General features: G+C 38.2%; 1 protein-coding gene across 6 annotated transcripts in view; it reads left to right on the plus strand.

Moving 5' to 3' along the window:
- ARAP2 (ArfGAP with RhoGAP domain, ankyrin repeat and PH domain 2) overlaps window positions 1–18,915 on the plus strand; it is a 158,690-nt gene that overhangs the window by 16,030 nt on the left and 123,745 nt on the right. For 5 of the 6 annotated variants that reach the window (XM_045182758.3, XM_071221308.1, XM_053922423.2 and 2 more), the window contains 4 exons: window positions 3,841–3,899; window positions 4,941–5,017; window positions 5,712–5,803; window positions 7,343–7,696. In XM_045182758.3, coding sequence (XP_045038693.2) covers window positions 3,841–3,899; window positions 4,941–5,017; window positions 5,712–5,803; window positions 7,343–7,696 — 582 coding nt within the window. The remainder of the gene's footprint in view (window positions 1–3,840; window positions 3,900–4,940; window positions 5,018–5,711; window positions 5,804–7,342; window positions 7,697–18,915) is intronic. The other variant, XM_053922425.2, reaches the window with a different exon arrangement.

Here is an 18,915-nt window from a genome sequence, read left to right on the forward strand (position 1 = left end):
AGGTCACTCTCCTGGGGGAACGAAATCAGGGGGCTGTCCAGTTGGTTACCTAACTAGTGTCGACCACATGATTCTATTGACTGGATAAAGGTTACATTCCAGGGAGACACTGAAACTGCAGTTGGGTTAGGTATTGTGGGGCTTAGCCCGGGTGACTCCATTTTGGGTTTGTTGTTTCTTTTTTCAGAGAGGGATAAAGGGGCTTGAAATGTGGCATAGGAGACAGAAGTCCAGTAAAATGATGGTAACAGTGCAGTGTGAAACCAGGTCCACTGGAGATGGGAACTCTAAAGTGGAGCCCTAAAAGAGTGTCAGGTGGTCGGCAGCATGAGGTAACTGTAGGGCCTGAGAGAAGCCTGCTTCCTGCAGAGAGAGCTTTTATCTGTTTCTTAAAGTTACACCTAAAATAGTCGTGGTTTTTCAGTAGGGTTGATGTGGACTATTTTTTTCACTAAAAACTAACACTTGTCTCTCTGCTGGGAGGCATGAGGCTGTGAGTTTGGCTGTTACTGCTGGGTGCTAAAAGCTATTACAGATTTCTTGCACTGGCTGGAGGCTGGCGTTTCTGCAAGACTCCCACAGTCCTCACCCCCACGCCCTCCCCCATCTGCTCTATTCTCTTGATCTTAGGTAACTTTGGTAATTACAGTGTGAAGTCCTGTTGTATTTGCAAGAGAAAAATAATTGAAAGAGAAAACATGGCAATTTACAAGATTGTGTTAATTTCAGTAATTGGCATTAGAGCAGCTCTTTGAGGACCCCGGCCCTAATTTATTTGTCTACCCTGGCATCCCTAGCGCCAATAGCAGAGCCTCGTATTTATTAGGAAATGAGTAGTGGTAGTGTCACTTATTGAACACGTAGGTGCTGGTTTGGTTTATAACTTTCCATGAGTTACCTGATTCCCACAATGGCCCTGTGAAGTAGGTAGTATTTATGCAATTTCTTATAAGGTAACTGAGTCTTGGGTTACTTTTCCTAGGATCCCAAGGCTAGTGAACTGGCTTTTATTCTAGTATGCCTGACTCCAGAACCTGCTTTTAAACCACTCAATAAATATTCTTAATGTTGATTGTTTATAGAGGCCCACCTCAGAAAAAATACAGGTTCACTTCCAGAGCACCACTGTAAAGTGAGTCAAATTCTTTTTTTCTGGTGGAGGATCTTGCCCTTCAATTTGTAAATAACGCGGCATCTGTGAAACAGAACAAGCTAGGCACAGTAAAATGAGGTATGCCTGCGTAAGAACTGGAGTATTGCTCAGGAATGCTAGAAGATCACCAACTTTCGTGTGACCCTGTAGCTTTGAAATATTTTGCTAATTTGAAACAATTAAAAGAAGTAAACCGAGAGCAGTCTGATATGAGCACATTAAAGTTGCATCTTTGCCAGAATGGAATCCTTCTGGGAGCCACAGGGTAGCTTCAGATAAGAAACAGTTGGCTTACATTTTAAATAAGATGTGCTATTTTTTTCATAAACTGAAAGGCTTGATATTCCATTGTGACTCTGAGGCCTTGAAAGTGAGAATTGAAGTAATGTTAAATGAGTAGTAAGCAACTTAGTATCTGCATCCTAGAAAGATCACCTGTTGTAACATTTCTCTTTGGTTGTGGCAGAAAACGGTAGCTCTGTGTTCATGGAGTTTAGATCATAAAATGAGACAGTGATTTAGTTTCACACTTGTGGTCCTCACCAGAACTGCAAAGAGCAATTGCACGTTTCAAAAGTGTTATAATGTGTCATTTAAAATAAAGTCATGGATTATGCCATCTGAGGTTCTCTCTAATCAAATAACATTTAAATGATGTTTAGTATATTCCTGCATGTGCCAAATAAAAATATTTCTTTGTGGCCAGTGCTTTTAACATAACTTCTTTACTAATTAACCATTTCATATAATTGTTAAAAGGAATATGATGCTAGACATGCCCTCTTGAGGTGAAGCTCTTTGTTTCCCACACCTTTGTCTCACACAGTGGACTGTCCAGCCAAATGTATTACTTTTGCTCTTGCCTTGAGCTTCTTCCATGAATTCCTACCCCTTTTCTCTGGACAGCTGGGCTGGGTGGGGCTGCGCTGAACAGTGAATCTTGGGAGATTAGAACTAGGCTGCAAGAGCCAGTTTCTTCCTTATCCCTTTCATCTGGAGGTCTCCCTCGTCCCAGGGACATCTTCAAGCGGAAAGCAAATCCAGCCAGCTGTCCTTTCCTTGGGAGTCTAGGTGTGTCCTCTGACCCTTCAGGGAGATCCTCCTTAGTGTGCAAGGCAGACAGGAACAGGTATCTTTCTTATCCTCCCCAGTGTAATGATTTTTTATGCATCTTTTAAAAAAATTTATTTTTATTTTTTATTTTAGAGAGAGGGGAAGGGAGGGAAAAGGAGCGGGAGAGAAACACCGATTGTCTCTGCATGTCTGCCTTCTGTATGTGCCCTGTCAAGGGACTGAACCTGCAACCCGGGCATGTGCCCTTATGCGGGAATCGAACCGGCGGCCTTTTGGTTTGTTCCTACAAACTGAGCCACGCTGGCCGGGGCAGTTTTCATCCATCTTTCATGCTTTCCTGGGGTAACTCTCACTTGGTCATAATGTGTTATCCTTATTATATATTGTTGGATTTAATTTGCTAATGTTTTGTTAATGATTTTTGCATTCATGTTCTTGAGGGTTATTTATCTATCTAACATTTACCTGTAGTTTTGTTTTTGATTTACTTTCATTATCAGTAGTACTGGGCTTAAGAGTGAGTTAGGAAGTGCCCCCTCCTTCCCTGTTTTCTGAAATGAATTGTGTAGAATTAATATCATCTTTCTTGAAATGTTTGGTGGAATTTACTAGTGAAATATCTGGATATAGATTTTGTGTGTGGGGGGGGGTCGGCCATTAATTACTAAAGTCAATTTTTCTAGTAAATATAGGAATATGAAGATTTTCTGTTTATTCTTATGTCATATTTGGCAATTTGTATCTTTTAAAGAATTTTTCCATTTTATCTCAGTTACTGAATTTATTGCCATAAAGTTTTTCTTACTAATCTGTAATTACCCCTTTCCTGTTGGTAGGATTTGTAGTGATATCCTCTCTTTCCTTCCAGACATTGGTATTTTATTGGTCTTCTGTCTCTTATTTTCCTTCTCTGAGGGTTATCAATTTTATCAATCTTTCCAAAGAACCAGTTTTTGGTTCTTTTTTTTTTACTTGGACAGGTGCACATTTAAAGACAGAGTCCAGCCCCTTCCATTCAGGTCATTCAGGTGGTAAACTAGGTAGAACTCCTTCATATCTGGTATGCGCTCGTTATCTTCTGCTTCTACAGTGGTTTCTTCTCGTTGTTGTTGGGTTGTGTTCTAATTAATTACTTGTGATGTCTCTCTTCCAAGACTATCAGATCTTCGAGAAAAAAGCTTGTGTATCTGTGTATTTTCATATTATGCTCACAGAGCCAGAAAAGCTTTTTATTCAGTATTATAGAGCTAATGACGAAAATGCTACCTACATACTGAAATCTAGTTAGAAAATTTTTCTCAGGTGGGTATGGATAGAGGTTTTGAAGTTGCTTTATATTCATAAAGGCATTGGGAAAATGTTTGCTTTTGTGAATTATAAATATGAGAAGCAAACGCTTGTAAAATCCTTTGAAATCTCTTCCTTTATGCTATTTTGAAAAATAACATTTGTGGAATTTGGCCATTCTGTTTATTTAAAATTAAACTTATTTTTCCATATTGGTTTTTCTACCCTAAAGAATGTGTGTCTCTACAATTAATACTTTACTTAAGATAGTAACTTATCTAACGTTATGTTTCTACTTTAACCTGTTTTTTTCCCTTTGCTTTAAGCTACTTCCGAGAGAGAAGAAGTGTTGCTACCTCAACTGGAAAACCTGCGACACCGCACAGTGAGTCTTAGCATTTCACGTCTCTGTCCCTTAGCCCTCATTTGATAGTCTTCAAGGTGCTCGCATGGAGATTGAGAAGGCAGCCCCCCTGAGCAGTAGGGGTAATGGGAACACTGTCTGCTAGAGATCATAGTGCCTTAGACAGTTTTAAAGGTGAGTGACTAAAAGCCAGTACTATACATGCAGACTCCTGGAAATTTGTGCATGTGATGTAAAAAGATTTTTTTTTTTTGGTACAGGCTTCATTTATCATTAGCCACAGTTGAAGGCGTTTAACTGAATTAAGTGGTTTCTGACAGTTGGAGCAACAGAACAGAGTTATGGAAAGTAATCTCGCCATGGTAACAGGAAAGGGCTGACATTACTCTGCTAAACTGATCATTCACAGAGGCTTTTCCTTTTGAAAATTCTGCTTCTACAAGTTCAGGAACGTTCTCAACAATAAGATGACGAACACTTGGCTACTGAACCTTTAAAAATTGTTTTGCCACATCAGAAAATGCAGATCTTGAGAATTTGGTCTTGTAGATGGGTGTAATTCTAAGATGGTAGAAAACCTTTTGAAATAATTTATTTGTAGACGTATTAGTAACTGTGGAATTAGAGGCATTATATTAAATGGATTCTAGTATTTTATTAAGTGATGTAATACCTAGTTGTCATGTTAATGAATTTTTAATAATTCATTGGAAATTACAATAGAGTTAATTTTCTTCTGTTAACACCATTATTTAGGAATTAACATTAGAAATGGCACCATGACAACTTCCTGTGTGTGTGTGTGTGTCAGTGTGTGTGATACATCACACTTTAAGAAGTAGTAATATGTCATGTTGTAAAGTGAGGGGTGTACACAGTACTGCATCAGGAAGACTGTGGGGTGAGTTTATTTGGGGGTAAGAATTATAAGCATAATTTTGGACTCTCAGAGAATAAAGCTTAAGTTGCAATATTGCTTTAAAATAAATACCTGCCTGTTTTAAAACAATATTTCACATTATTCACATTTTTTCATTCTCATCCTATAATTCCCCCAAAAAGATTCAAATGAGGAGAATTCATCTTCCATCTTTCCTTATGGAGAGACCTTTCTCTTCCAGGGACTAGAAACTGCCAAGGTTTGTTCCATACATTTTAATTTTTTTCCATATTATTTACTCTTCTGACTATATTTTGTGCTTCATTTTCCTGGAAGTTGTTTGAAGAATGTGTTATGTTGAAGAATGAAATTTTCAGTCAGTAAAATTCTGATCAGTAAAATCACGGTAAATTTATAACTTTAAATGGATACACAAAAACACATTATTAGTTTGATTTCAGAAATACAGGTCAGTGAGCTTTCAGAGTTTTCTGCAAGAGAAGTTACTTTGAAAAAAAAGCAGAAAAAAACCATAAAAAACAAAAACGAGTCCCCCTGTATTGCCTTATATTATACCCAAACACAGACTTCGAACTAGTTAACATATCTTAATTATCCAGTTATCACTTAGTCTTTTCTCTTTAGTACTTGTGCTCTTTCGCTATTTTGTTTCTTGGCCATGATAAAAGAGGAGTTGGAAGACAAAAAGTATTGGGAAGTCAAAGTCAGTAAGTTTTATTCTTGGTTAGCATATTCTGTTTTTCTTAATTTAAATGATGAGTTATTAAATTGAAAAAGGCATCCAAAGGCTACGGTTTAATAGTCTCCCTAATTAAATTGTTTTTACTGAAAATTGATCTAATTAGACATTTATTCAATGAAACTAAACCTAGATATTGTAGATCTTTATAGAATATCGAAATCCTAAAAAAGCGTATATATTTTCTTAATAGAAGAAGTCTATAAAGAATGAATTTTGGGCCCATGAAGAAACACTCAAAGGAGAAACGACGACTGAAAGAAATTCGTTTCTTGTTAAATCAAGGTATGAAGTCATGACTGATGATTAATTCTTTTGAATAAAATGTTATACAGTGTTGCCTTCTTGCTCATACTATGTTTCTAAGAAAATAGTTTATATTGGTAAGTTCAAATCTTTCATTTTTAAACGGGTTGATAACAGAGCTCATTTTAAAAATTGAATTTAGAGTCTGCGAATCAAGTATATTTTGTAGCAGACTGTTTTGGTCTTTCTCTAATCGAAACCACTCGGCACTCCCCAAAGCGGCGAAGATGTGGTGGCTGTGATTGCAGTTTAAGGATTAGAAGTTACGTTGCTGTGAAGGAGAAGGGGCAGTGCAAAAAATGTCACAGTGTGGAGTGCAGAATTCTTCCAAGTGTCACGTCGTATCCTGTTTATTGGAGTTCAGCATTGACAAGCGGCTGGACAATCATCCACTTAATGGATCACACGGGAAAATAAACAGAATTTCTAAGGCACCAATTTAAATTGTATTTGTCTCTCAGCTTTTTTAGGACTTGGTATACTGGTTCATGACTTAACACGCATTTTGTCTTCTATTTTATTTTTATTTTCCAAGACTAACACTGTTACAGGTTTCCTTATGTTGAAACTAAACTTAAGGAAAATACTAAAACTCAAGGAACGTACTAAAACACTAATTGCCTATTTCAGCAAACATTTGATAGAGACCTATTATAATGCAAAATGTGGAAGGGGCCAGGCTAAGTTACTTTTTAAGGCAGTAATGGTTTTTAGAACCCTCTATCCAGAAGGATGTAATTTGACCCCTAAGCATATGTCTTACTTATTAGAGAAAAAAACCTTCTTTGTAATGACTTTTATTATACACAAGCTCCTCAGTGCCTCCATTTTGTCATTCCTTAACTTTATGGCTCATGCTTAGCTGTCATGAATGGGTTCCCGGAGACACTGTCCGCTACACAGCTTTCACCTCCTTAGTGTGAGCCTGGCCCTTTCTCACTTTCTATCTAGCAGTGTGGCAGGGTTTTTGCTTATTAGTGTGACAAAATAACACTAAAGCTCTCACCAGTCGGGCGTACTCCCTGTGCTATTATGTAGCGATGGAACAGCCGAGGGTCCACGCAGTTGACTAGTGGAGAGTCAAAGAAGAGGCCACAAGTTTAGAAGAAGGATCTTCGAAAAAGCTAAGCTAGTCGTTCACAAGGTTGCCCAGGGACTGGAGCTCGGGCTGTGCACTTGATGGTGCTGGTGAAGGTGTTTAAGTTGTGATGCAAAGAACACAGTCAGTCCCCATCCTTACCTCCTACACCTAACCCCCCAGCAAAACAGATGAGATTCAGTGAGACATAAGAAAAAATACACTACATCTAGTAGTGTTCAGCTATGTCCTAGGATAATGAGAGATTGGTATTTAATTTATCTGGAAGAGTTTTAAAAATTATCAGATGGATTAATTGAATCCTAAGCTTTTCCTGGTCTTTAATTTCTGAGATGGGTTGTTTATAAATTTAAAAAGTAACCGATAGCTTAAGTGACATATAGCACTTTGAAATGTTTACACTATTCTTTTCTGCTTAGCATATGTGATAACAGGAAGGAAAACGTAAGCGAAGACAAAGTGGAAGATATTTGGATACCTCGAAAGGACAAGAACAATTGCCCGACAGACTGTGCTTCAGATTCAGAATATTCAACAGTAGAAGAATGCTTTCAGAGTCTAAAAAGAAAAAACTCAAAGGCGTCTAAATCAAGGACTCAAAAAGCATTGAATTTGGACCCTGTTAATAGGCACAGTTATCCATTAAGCTCAACAAGTGGAAATGCGGATTCATCAGTCACTTCCTCAAATGCAATATCTCCTTACGCCTGTTTTTATGGATCCTCTGTGCGGAAGGTTAAATCGGGATGGCTGGACAAACTCTGTCCTCAAGGGTATGTATTTATGCGTTATCTGAAGAGGTAGCATATTTTCAAAAATTCAGGCTAACCCATTTTTAAACCTCTTAGGTTGCTGCTACCCCCTCCTCGTCCCCTCCCTACCATGCACACAGATTCAGTTTTTCAGGACTTTCAACGAGCGTGCATTTGCAAATGCTATTGCTTAGGCATAGGAGGAGTGTGTGGGGTGTGCTAAATGGAATGCTGGGTTAAGGTTCTGAGTAGCACATTGAAACTGGAAGTTACAATTTCACCTCTGGAACCTTAAGGTTAGTTTCTAACTGCACCACAATGTGCTCTCCTCTGTCCCAGTCTGTAGCGAAGTAAAACAAGGCAGGTTGAGTTGGTGTTACTCAGCCCACACTGTTTGGCTTTTGCTCGTCTCATAACAGTGATCTGTTTGGGAATACAAGGCTTATTGTAGTTAAGGGAAAGTATGTCATTGTTAGATCTCGGGCTTCACTGATATTGATATATTGTTTTGATTTTTGAATGTTGCACAGAAGGTCAGAATCCCTTGAATATTATACTTTTAAAACGGACTTATCGTTTCTGTTTACAAAGAAACTTCTGTCCCTTAAGCATTTTATAGTACTGAGAAATCTTTGGGAAGGGATTATGTTTAATTAGAATTGCTTCCTGGCACCTTGGTTTTTTTGGATGTCTTCTTGAAATATTTATTTGAAATGTTCCTCCTGATTTAGAAAATTATTTTGGTGTTAAACCCCTCATGTTTAAGTATTTATGTGGTGGATCTCTACAATGTGCTGGTTTTTTCCTGTTTCCCTCAAATGTGCATCATTTCTAGAAAGCCTCGGTTTGACCTAAGATAAGCTTTATTAGCAAAAAATTAGCAGAAGTATCAGTTGACTAGTGGGAACAGGAATTACATTTCTTTTTATTTTATTTTTTTTCTTTTTAGGAATTACATTTCTTAGAAGTTAAAAACCTATCACCACTTTTATGGCTTTTAATTATATGGTTAATATTTCATACGATTGGATCCTTTTAGCAAATTAGATGCACAGTGCTTCTTAGTATCCATTACTCTACTTTGTTTCACTCCTTTCTGGTTATATTAGGATGATCAAGCAGTCCGCTGTGTCTGCTTTTCATCAGTCACCAGTATTACCGGTAAACGCACAGTGAAAGAGCAAACGTACAATAAGTCAGGACTTAAGTATACACAGTGGTAGAATGAACAGTGAGCCAGAATAGTCTCAAATCTTTCGATTTCTGTAAAAGTTAAGTGTTTAGGGAGATCAGCGCTCTCTGAAAATATCACTGGAAGATTTAGCACACTCTGGGTACAGAGCCCTCAGCAGCTGTGGTTTCCTGCGCGATCTCAGGAGGCACCTCGCTCTTCACAGGGTTGGTATGTTTACGCCCCAGGCACACTGAGAAGGCTTCACTGTTACTGGCCACCTCTGGGACAGTTAGAACATTTCCCCTTCTCTTTGTCAGACCTCTGACTTCCCATCTTCTCTGTTCCGAGCCTGCCTAAGGGTAGGTGCTCAAGTTTTCTAGATTTATATTTTTCCATTTTAGGGGAAATAATTTAGTTTTCTGGCTTAAATTTTTTTTTCCTCCTGCATACCAGGAGGAATGGACATAGGAGAATAAACCAAGGAGCTTGTTGTATCACCAAGAAATTAAAAAAAAAAATCTTCTCCATGTTTATATTGCTATGACTGGAAAGAAATATGTATAATTGGCCAAGAAACATGCATTTATTAGATAAGAAGTAGAATCTGAATTTTTCCTTTTCCTAATTAGACTCTGTAGGCCATTGCGAGGGCGTTTGAGATGCTCATTAGTTGGACAAAGTGACGCCGACCCCTCCGCTCCGCAGAGGTTACCGAGCTAAGTTTAACTCATGATCGCATGTCTTTTCGGTGCAGGTAGCAGTGACTAGATAACTTTCTGAGTTCTGAGAGAAGGTATTAGCAATTTTTTTTTTCTGTAAATGGTCAGATAATACATATTTTAATCTTTACAGCCATATCATCTGTAAGAGACATCAGCAACTCAGCAGTTGTAGTGTGAGAGCAGCCTAGAGAATATGTAAGCCAGTGAATGAGGCTGTTTCAGTAAAACTTTATAAACACAGATAATGGGCCAGACTTGGCCTGGGTGCCATAGAAACACAAAAAAGGTTAGACAGTTGGCTAAAATCTTCTAGGAGCTTCTTCCATCTCCCCTGGACCCCAAATAGAAAATTATAACCTGATAGATCACAAAATAGGAAAACCACTTTCTATTCATCTGTTAAACATAGAAGTAATAAGAAGCAGGATCCCTCTTCATGGACCTTTGCACTTGCTCTTTCTGCCTGGAGTGCTCTTCCGGAGAGCCACAGGGCTTGCGTCCTGCCTCCCTCCAGTTCTTGCTGTAAGGCCTGCTTCGCACTGAGGCCCTGCACACCACATTTGAAATGATCTCTGCCCCGCCCTCACCACCTCATTACTCCCTGAGTGTAGTTTTCTCCGCGGGGCTCTGTACAATATGATTCCTGTTACATATGCTCCGTGGGGACAGCATCTAATTGGCTCTTGTTTACTGCGGTATCCTCAGCAGCTAGACCGTTGCCTGGCACGTGGTAAATGCTCTTAATATTTGTTGTCTAATGAATCAGTCAAAAACCCTAGTATTGGACATGCTTTTTTCCTTGAAAATTTTCTAAAACAGCTACTTTTATTTATATGGGTTTTGTGAAACTGAGCTCTGAACGTGGTATCGGTTCCAAGACAGCAGGTGCTGTCGATGGCACCCCCGTGCATCACCAGAGCAGTGGGCTCCTCCTCTTTGTACTGCGCTGGTTCCTCCTCGGAGACGCCTGTGTGTGTTGTCAAAACACAGTCTCACACCAAATGGCCACACTCAGTTATCCTTCTCCAAATATTGTTTGAAACTGTTCTCAGTCATGAGTGACATTAAAATAATCACATTGTAATCTGGATTTATTTCACATGATTGAGTCCGTATTCGTTTTTGAAATGGAAATGACGGTTCTGAATTAATGAACAGTATGTGAAAACCACCCAATATTTAGTAAGAATGTAATTGTGTACTGTTATGCAACTAAAAATACTGAAACATTTCCAGTTGAGCTTAAAGTATGAAGTTTATTTAAATATTTGAATGATGCAATTATGGTGTAGCCTGATACTGTTGGTTTATAAAATTGTATGGAAGAAAGTTGATAAAATGTTGAACTTGGGTCTCTTATTAGTGTTTCAAATAGGGAAAGCAAATGAAAAACTTAGTACATGGTACCTGTTTTAAAATACTGACTGAGTTTTGAGGATAAAACCAGATCTTTTCCTCTGCCCTTTTCTAGCTGTAACTAATAAGCTCAAGCATTTCAGCAAATCTGAATAGATGCAAATATGAAAGATAGGATATAATTATTCCAGCATTTGCCAAATATGTAACTCTGAGGAAGAATCTTGCGGGTTGCTGAAAGAAAGGAGAGCGTGGTGTGACTTCTGTATCTTTTATGGGACGTGCACATATTGAAACATCCCAGAATACCTGCTATAGGCAACTCTTTAACTTGCTGTTTTCTAAAGATGTATGTGTTCAGCATACCACACTGAGCATATTTATTAAAACTGTATTGTATGTGGTCTGTCCAGAGGGTATGCTGCCATGTAATATGAAAAATAGAGACACTGGAGAAGATACAAGATACAAGAAGCATGTAAAATGTTTCTTGTATTGGACAGTGTGACACCTTCAAAGCAGGCACCTTGGCACCTCACAGAGTTCTCCCAATCCCCATCAGCTGCCCCATCCTATTTTCTTGAATCTCATCAATGGTCTGAAATCTCTTCCCTTTCCAAGGTGATTTGCATTTTGGGAAAAGGCAGAAGTCCCAGGGCACCAAATCTGGGCTGTAGGGGGGCCTGAGTCACCTGGGTGATATGATGTTTTCCAAAACACTCTGCGTGAGATGAGATGCGTGAGCGGGCACATTGTTGTGATGAAGCTGCCAATCACCAGTTGCCCGTAGCTGCGGCCTTCTGAATCATCTGAATAATTTCCTCAGAGGAATGTTCAAGCTTAATGCAAATTTGATGTAGATTCGTTGCTCTACTAGCTTAGTCATTTTGAATGTGATGGCCACTCAGTACACAGGCTCACTCAGAGGAGTCCACCCCCCCCACTGACCAGTACAGTGAAGTCGTCATTGTTCATGCATGTGGATTCCAGCCCACTGTCATGGGCTGCCAGGTTACATGGATGTCACACAAACCATTCTTGTTATATTAATAATGGCTGGATTTTTTCCGGACATACTCTGTATCTTGAATGCATATTTTACTTGACAAGATGTTTTAGGACTTGACTTCTTACTCAGCTAAATTTTCTTTTTAAAATATTAATTTTTAATCATGGAGAAGCACTGGGTGGTATGTGAGCCTGGGACAGCAGAAGTTGAACACACGAGCCTGATTAAGCAATATAAATGTATACTAGCTTCATTTATGGACGGATACAAAGATAAGTGAGTTGTACGTGTTCCTTGTCTTTTGCGCGTCTTCCATTTGGGAAATTAAAAATAAAACTAAAGGAGTATAACGATTGGTACAGACAGGTTAGGTCCATAGAGGACAGAATCCTGAGGTAACAGAGGGGCTAAGAAAACATCTCTTCAAAGACCTCATATGAAAAGTAGCAGTTCAATTGGTCTTTGGGAAATGGGTACATTTTGAACTGGCATGTTTAGATGAAATACTTTCCTGGCTGGAAGGAGTAAATGCGCAGTGGCAGGTGATACCCGCAGGTACTGAGGTCTGTGAGATGGATGGCAGGGTTAGCTGCGGTTATTTTATGGAAGATGCAGGGTTGGGCGCCGGGATGAGGAGGGGGAAGCTGCCAGTGACTTGCATGTTCAGGTTGAAGAGAGGACTAGGGCAAAGGAAGAGCCAAAGGTTAACTACGGAGACAAGGTCAAAGCCCGGACAGTGGTTCGGAGTCTGGTCATTCAGAAGTCAGTAAGCCATGTTCAATACAGAAATTCTAGAGTTCCTGGGAATTTGGTTATGGACTTCCTGCACCAAAATGCTGATAAAATACAGCTTTTTCATTTTTTGTTTCTGGGAAGATCCTTCAATAGCATTTTTGAACCCACCGTTGTTTTGTTACCCTATGTTTAATATGGAAAGTTGTTCTTTTTGTAACGTACTATTATTGTTCCATGGGTACAGTATATTCTCTTAATATGCTCTAAGGATATTAATACATTTTTTGAAGCTTTCTTTTCCTGTAGAATTGGTTTCCATTTTTTGGAGGGGGGGTGGGCGTCCTTTCCTTGTTTTACCTTAGAGTTTTCCTTAAATGTTTTGTTAATCTGGGGCTGTTCATTTTTTAACGTGAGATACTGCAAAGCTGATTGGAACAGGCTCTGATGGGTGTTGATATCTGTTTTTCATAAGATGATCTTGCTAGATCTTTACTAATATGTTTCCTTGGAGACTCCTCATGCCATTATCTTTTAAATGAATTCCCTTCTTGCGGGTGATAAGACTGGTAAACAGCTTTTTCAGAGCCTAGTAGGGAAAGTGGACTTTAAGTATAAATATCTACAACATAGACTTTCATTTAATGTTTACTTCTTTTATTTTTATTAAATTTACTGGGGTAACATTGGTTAATACAATTAGGTAGGTTTCCGGTGAACACATATAGCATCTCATCTGTGCACTGCATTGTGTGTTTACCACTGGGTGTCAGACCTCCTTTTGTCACCAGGTATTTGAGCCCTTTTACCCTTTACTGCCTCCCACCCCCTTCGCTCTGGTAGCCACCATACCGTTTTCTGTGTCTGTGAATTCGTTTGTCTTGTTTGTTCCTTTTTTGCTTTCACTTTTGTATCCCACGTACAGGATCATATGGTTCTTACTTTTTCTGTCTGACTTATTGTGCTTAGGGTGATGTTCTCGAGATCCATCCATGTTGTTGCTAATGGTGGTATTTCATCTTTCCTTATGGCCGAGTAGTGTTCTACTGTATATGTACCACCTCATCTCCTGAAGGACACTTCGTTGTTTCCATGTCCTGGCCACTGTCAGCAATGCTGTGATTCAGCTCTTCTTCACACTGTCCCCTGCCTGCCTTCAGCCCCGAGTCTCCCCCTGCAGAGACCCCTGTGTGATCTTCTGCAGTGAATGAACTCTAGTACTCTGCAGTGCAGAGTGCGGGAGGGATACTGGCCCGTGCTCATAAGGACACAGGTTTCTCTGTTAAACTGCCTTTCAACCAGTCTTCTGTCCTCCGCGTCCTGCTCTCCTTCAGAGCCACTTCCAGAGTTACTTGGTATCTCCGCCTGCTGAGATCTCAGATTTTGTGGGTAAATTGTCAGCTCTCTGAAGCCTCCTGAGGCTGTTCCTATCCTTCCTTCAGCTTTCCCAATTTCTAAATATTGTTATTATCATCGGCTCTAGTCAGTGTTGGTTTGTACGTATTTATTTTTACTTTTTTTTTAATCCTTTGAAGTTTTGGGAGAAGAAGAGGTAAATGTAAACTTTTAATTGATCATCTTAACTAGCAGCTGGTTTAATGTTGGATTTTTAAAAAATAGAATATGGCTCCATAAAATAAAAAGGTGTGAATATTTTAATGTAGCTTTTCATATATCATGTCATGTAAGCACTAAGGTCTGTGTAAATATTGTAAGAATTGGTAGTCACATAAATATTCATGCTTTATTATTGACTTTCCAAAGTCGTTTTAGCACCTAGAATTTTACATTAAATAACATTTTTTAAAAGAATTTGAAGGGTGGTTATTTATAGCAGAAAAGGCAGCTGGGATTTCAGAGAATTTTTGATTTTTGTTTTATTGGCCCCAACTCATTTTGGTGTATATGATCTTCGAAACTCATTTTGGTTTGCTTAAAAGTGAGGGAATGCATTTCAGAATAGAAAAGTCACATTCCTGTTATAGAAATACAGTAATCCCATGGATCTGTGTTTGTAAAATACTTTACAACTAACACTGCATCATTTAAAAGCCTTAAGCTTAAAAGAGTAGGTAAAATAATTAGATAAATAAAAATCTGCACTTTTGGAGATTATAGTAGTTCTGAAACATGGAGTGTAGTCGGGGTTAGAGCAGAGAGTGAGATCCAGTGTGCAAGTAATGCTGCAGGACTGTGCAGGCAAGGCAGGGGCATCTGCTGAGGCATAGCGGCGTCTCTGTCCGTAGATGTTATTTAGAATGACTGAGAAGTATGTTCGTGATGATCTAAGTACCATGATTAATAAAACAATAAATTGGACTTAGGGCCTTTGAGGTTCATTCCGGCTGGGTGATATTTAGAGATGACAGTTCGGTAGCATCTGCTCCCTTAAATTAATAGCATGCTTGTTTGATTTTGGGATTTTTTTTAAAGCTATAATATGTAATCAGTAAAAAAAAAAAAAAAGTCTGCTGACAGGTAGGAATGATATTAAACAGAAGTGCCTCTGTGTGAGCATTTTATAAATAGAGATTTAATTGTTTGTATGTACACTGTTGTTAAAAAAGAATTTTTAAGATACACACTTTTCAGACAACAAAAACTGACCCCAGGTGGTGAGGCTGTGTTTACGAAGCAGTCGGAACTTTACACCACCTGCCCTCCCAGAGCCCAGGGGGAGAGCTTGTAGAAATCCATTCAGTAGCACTAAACAAGCCTTATAAACTATTCTACAAAAGCTTCTTAAAGAAATGTTTCCCTTCAGAACCCTAAAAACAGAAGAGGATAAAACCCAGGCTAATGTGTTCTTGTCCGCTTTACCTTTTTTCCTGCAGGAATTCAGGACTTTGCAAAACTGAACTCCCGTATAAAATGGTAGAGGTCTGATGTAACTGCTGCTTCAGGGCGGTCCGGAGTGCTTTGCTATAGAACATCCCGGGGCGGGTTTGGGGAGTGGTGACGAGCACAGATGGCCGGGGTTGGCTCCCAGAAATGCTCTCCACTGTGTGTAGGGTGTGGGCCGTTTATTAAACCTGCCAGTGCCTCTGTGCCTTCATCTGTAAAATGGGAATACTAATATTACTCATGTGGTTGTGTGGAGCATTAAATGAGTGGATATTTGTGTATGGCTTGCAGCAGGGCCCAGAACAAAGCACTGTAGAAGTGTTTTCTGTTTTTAATACCCAAATTACTGTGCCTACTAAATTGTTAATTGGCTAAGGCTTTAATGTCTCTCTGTAATAATTCACAGTTATTTCAGATCTAATTTGTGTAGTGTGACAGTAGACGGCATTGCATTTTCATACCTTGTCTTTTTTTTTAATGTTTAGTAAACAAAATCAACTGTTAAAAGGCATTTAAGGGGAAAGCATCTTACACTAGAGAGAAATGTTTGGAATACTTCAGCAACTTCTAATTGTATGTAGTACGTTAATTTTACATAATTCCAGTGGAATTCGTTGTTTAACATCTAATAGACTTTTATAAATACATGAGAGAAATATGTAACCCTTGCTCAAAATTCTTAAAAAATTTAATATTCACCAATAATTGATTTAAAATTGTATATTGACATGTAGAAACACATCATTCTCAAGCTAGCTCTCTTAAAATTTAGTTGAAATTCTGATTGATTTGTAGGTTTTACTAATATTAAATCAAAGGTTTTATTAGGTAGAAAGGAGAATAATGTTGTGAAAAGGATCGAAATGTAAGTTCTTTAATTAACCAGTTATTGGAACTTGGCATTGAAGCTCACACGCAGAACGTAGCCACTGTACTTGGCTGTATATAATGTGCTCCCCGTGTATGGTGCGCACCCACGTTTGTGGCCCAAACTTTCAGGAAAAAAATATTTTGTTTTAATTTTTTAATTCACTTTTTATTTATTTATATTTAGAGACAAAACTGATTATCGTATTCTGGGGCATTATTTTGCATACGGATTTCATTTTCACTTTCTAGAGTTAGACTTTTAATGCATAAGTATAAATAAAATAATTAAAAGCATTTATATAGGTACAGAATTAGTACTACCCATGTATAACGTGCATCCTTATTTTTCCTTCAAAAATTTGGGTAAAAAGTGCAAATTATACATGGCAAAATATGGTGATTGAGTATTGATACTGTTAATGAGAAAAATAGGCTGCTTATATAAATTTGGTTTTAGAAACATCGTAAATTGTCTAACTTGCATTTTAAATAAGAAAGTACCAAATAAATACATTTTAAAAATGTTTAACTCTAAAATATATTTTAAAATTACATGGAAATTAATGATCATTTTTTCACATTTTGTGTAGCGCTAATTTTTCTTTAATAATAAATTAGTTTTACAAAGCTTTTATATGATCATATGAAAATCTGATCTTTAGTATTTGAAAAAAGCAAAAAAAAAAGAATTTAAAGGTGAAGTGTTTTGGTTGTGTTTTTTTCTGTTTATAAAATGGAAATTGGATTATTTTTTAGTGAAAAATATATTCATTAAATATTTCCTAAGCACATTTTATATGCTAGAGACTGTGGCAGTTGCTGATTTTACATTGATAAAACAAAAATCGTTCGTATATTCAAGTATTTAAATATCTGTCATGGGAGATGGATGAAGCAAAAACAAGTATACGATTACGGAATTTGTAAAGTCTGATTAAAGAAAGTGGAGCAGCAGGCGGAGAGGACCTCTCTGTGTGAAGGATCTGTGTGATCTGCTGGTAGGGAATGACTTCTGCGCTGTGATCTCAAGGATAAGGAGCTGGCCACATAATCATGTGACTCATTCATTCAACAAATTCTTTTTTTTTACTACCCTATTTGTGTCTGTGTTAGTTGCTGATCATACAGTAGACAATGAAATGTTCTTGAACTTTGCCCTTGTGAAGCATGAGGACTGGTGTGGGAGACAAACATTAAGCCTGTAGGCAAATATATTGGAGAGCTGTGAGGAAGAGGAGAGGGTGCCTTGGGGGAGAAACAATTTTGTGATCTGCTTTGAACTGGCTTATCGGGAGGGATGGCTGTGTAGATGGCACAGGCAAAACTCTGAAAGAGAAGGAGTAGTTAGCAAAGGGAATAGAGAGATAATGGAAGGTTCTAAGGCTTTTATCTCCCATAGATGTTGATTATTTTTGTAATAAAATGGAAGATTTTAAGTTACTGAACCTTATTTTACCTCTATTCACAATGGAAGGCAGGTGGGGCTCAAAACAAATCTTGGTTTATGGAATTGCTGCTGAAATCGTGTGGAAAGATGTGTTTCCTTGCCTTTATATGACAGAGATGGGCATGACATGAATGCAGGGTGATTTTGTTGAATGTCTTATTATTGGGTGTTTGCTTGCTGTTTCTTTACTTCTTAATTTTAATGCTGGGAATTTGAAGAACCGTGGGTTGGTGGAAGAAGTAAAAATCAGATCTCTGTAATACTGTTGGGTGTTGCAGTGTTAAGAAAACTCGTAGCAGACCCAGAGGAGTTCAGAAGAAGCTGGAAGATTGGGGAATGAGATGGGAAGAGGGCTGGTAGTTTGTTGTGGTTAATGATTTTAAGGTCTTTGCATGTTCTTATTACACCATAACTCAGTGCTTATATGTGAAAATGTCTGCACTGAGGATCTTTGAAACTTCCCCCTCTGATTCGATCTTCTCTAATTTTATCTGAAGCAGAATAAATTGGCTGAGGATCGATGTGGGAGACTTGCTGAGAAATAGATGTGTGGAGCTCAGAGAAGGCCCAGAAGGAAAATTCTCCGCACATTCTGAAGTTCTTCTCTATCTCTAAATCTTCCCAACACTGCCGAACCTTCTGCCAGTTCCTTACCTTAAACGTGTCAGAACACTGCAGAAGGGAGAGATAGCTGTCTTTATATATTTGTTTAGCAGTGACTTTTAAAAAAAAGTTAGTTAAAGGCTAAAAACATCTCGATTGTATCAGTGCACACTGAGAGACAAGTAGAGAGGAGGGGATTCAAAACCTTTGGGACTGTCAGTCTTTAGGAAAGAGAACTAAAATGAAACAGAACAAAAAGCCCAAGTAGAAATGGTTTTCTTCACTTCTCCCTTATGTAGTCAGAAGATTTTTTTCTCTTTTAAGCCTAAATATGAAACATATGATTATATTATTTTACTTCGTTTCTCATGTTAGGAGCTATTTTGAATGGCATTTGCCTTTCATATGATTTTTTTTTTCAAAAAATCTAAATGCTTCAATGAATTTGGGATGATAGTAACTGATTCTGTGTTTAGACAGTGC

Source organism: Desmodus rotundus, chromosome 4, assembly GCF_022682495.2.
Source record: "Desmodus rotundus isolate HL8 chromosome 4, HLdesRot8A.1, whole genome shotgun sequence".
Taxonomy (NCBI): domain Eukaryota; kingdom Metazoa; phylum Chordata; class Mammalia; order Chiroptera; family Phyllostomidae; genus Desmodus; species Desmodus rotundus.